The 1,616-nt window shown below is 48.8% G+C and overlaps 1 protein-coding gene across 1 annotated transcript; it reads right to left on the bottom strand.

Moving 5' to 3' along the window:
• Positions 1-646: 646 nt before the first annotated feature.
• On the bottom strand, positions 647-1,132 carry LOC130990676 (gamma-hordein-3-like). The gene has a single exon (XM_057914922.1). The coding sequence runs from the start codon at positions 1,130-1,132 to the stop codon at positions 647-649; it is 486 nt and encodes a 161-aa protein (XP_057770905.1).
• Between the last annotated feature and the right edge of the window lie 484 nt (positions 1,133-1,616).

Genomic DNA, 1,616 nt, shown 5'->3' with positions numbered 1-1,616 from the left:
TCTGGCGCTCATCTCAGCTCTGGTGCTCTTCTTAGCTCTGGCGTCCTTATCAGCTTAGGTGCCTTTCTCATGCCATAGTTTTGCAGAACTGGATTTGGCCTGACTGACCATTGCCATGCTGCACTTGGCAAGGCTGCACTCTGCGGGGCCGAATTTTGCATAGTTGAACTACGCATGGCAGGATGCTGCAGAGCTAGACTTGGCATAGCTGGATTCTGAAGTGTTAGATTCTGCAGTGCTGAAGGTTGCATATCTGAATTCTGCATGGCTGGTTTCGGCAGGGCTGGGCTCTGCAGAGCTGGATTATGCAGAGCTGGACTTTCCATGTAGGGCTGAATTTTGCAGATCTTGATTCTGCAGTGCTGAGCTGGGCAGCGCTGCACTCGGCAGGGCTGGACTGGGCAGCGCTGTTACCTTCTTCTGCTCTAGTACCGTAGTCGGTTCTGGCATCCTCGTCAGCTCTTCGAGAGCAGTGATAGCTAAAGCTTGGTGAGCTTGCAGAGGTTGACCATGAAATTTCCCAGGCTGCTGTTGCTGTTGCAATTGAATCAAGGTGTCCGATTGTTGCCCTACGGTGGTCTCAAGTCTTTTTATGGTGGATGCTTGAGACTCCATATTCTGCTTAGTCATCTCCATATTTTGCTTGTTAATCTCCATGAAAGCTTGCAAAGTTATCTTCAAGTGATGACTTCTGGGGCTGAGCGTGTTGCTGCGAAGGCTGAAAATTCCCTTGCTGTTGATACCTCGGTGGATATTGTTGGGGAAAATTTTGTTGCGGTGGGCAGGGCTGCTGACCTCTCCATCCATTGTTGACGTTCTGACCTTGATTATAATTCTGCGGTCTGCTCTGCCCTTGATTATAGTGCTGCCCGAATTGTGGTCTGCTCTGCCCTTGATTATAGCTCTGTCCTTGATTATAGCTCTGTCCTTGATTGTAGTTTTGCACGAAGCCAGGTCTGCTCTGCATTTGATTATAGCTCTGAAATCCTTGTGCAGCATAGACTTCAGCTTTACCCTCCGGAGTAAACTCGCCCATTCTGTGGCACTCATTGACTGCATGGCTGAAATCTCCATATATTCCGCAAGGTTCGCCATTCTGCACCGGGACGGAAGGAGTTTCCATCTTGCCCATCTTAAGATGCTCCACTTGTCTCACAAGATCGGCTACTTGCTTCTGCAGCTCAAACTGTTGCGTCACAGAGCTGGCCTCAACTCTCTTCCCACGGACTGATTTCTGTTGTGAGCTCTCGGCTAAGGTCTTGAATATCTCCTTCAGCTCTGCTGCAGTCTTCCGAGCTATGTTACCTCCTGCAGTGCTGTCCACCATGAATTGGGCAGTTTCTACTAACCTATCATAGAAAAACTGCATCAACATAACATTAGTGTATTGATGTTGAGGGCATTGACGGATGAGTTCTTCATATCTCTCCCAAGCTTCATGCAAAGGCTCGTCCACTCCTTGGGTGAACTCCATTATTTTCGTTCGCAGCTCCTGTGTCTTGTGACTTGGGTAGTATTTCAGCATGAATTTTTCACAAGCATCTCCCCACGTAGTGATAGAGTTGGGCGGCAGAGAAAACATCCACGTCCTTGCCCGGTCTTTAAGTGCATAGGGA

The sequence above is a fragment of the Salvia miltiorrhiza genome, chromosome 1, assembly GCF_028751815.1.
Source record: "Salvia miltiorrhiza cultivar Shanhuang (shh) chromosome 1, IMPLAD_Smil_shh, whole genome shotgun sequence".
Taxonomy (NCBI): Eukaryota; Viridiplantae; Streptophyta; class Magnoliopsida; order Lamiales; family Lamiaceae; genus Salvia; species Salvia miltiorrhiza.
This window is presented reverse-complemented; position numbering and strand designations above follow the sequence as displayed.

Coding starts and splice junctions, on each gene's coding strand:
- LOC130990676 (XM_057914922.1), bottom strand. CDS start 1,132: ATGGGCAAGATGGAAACTCCTTCCGTCCCGGTGCAGAATGGCGAACCT.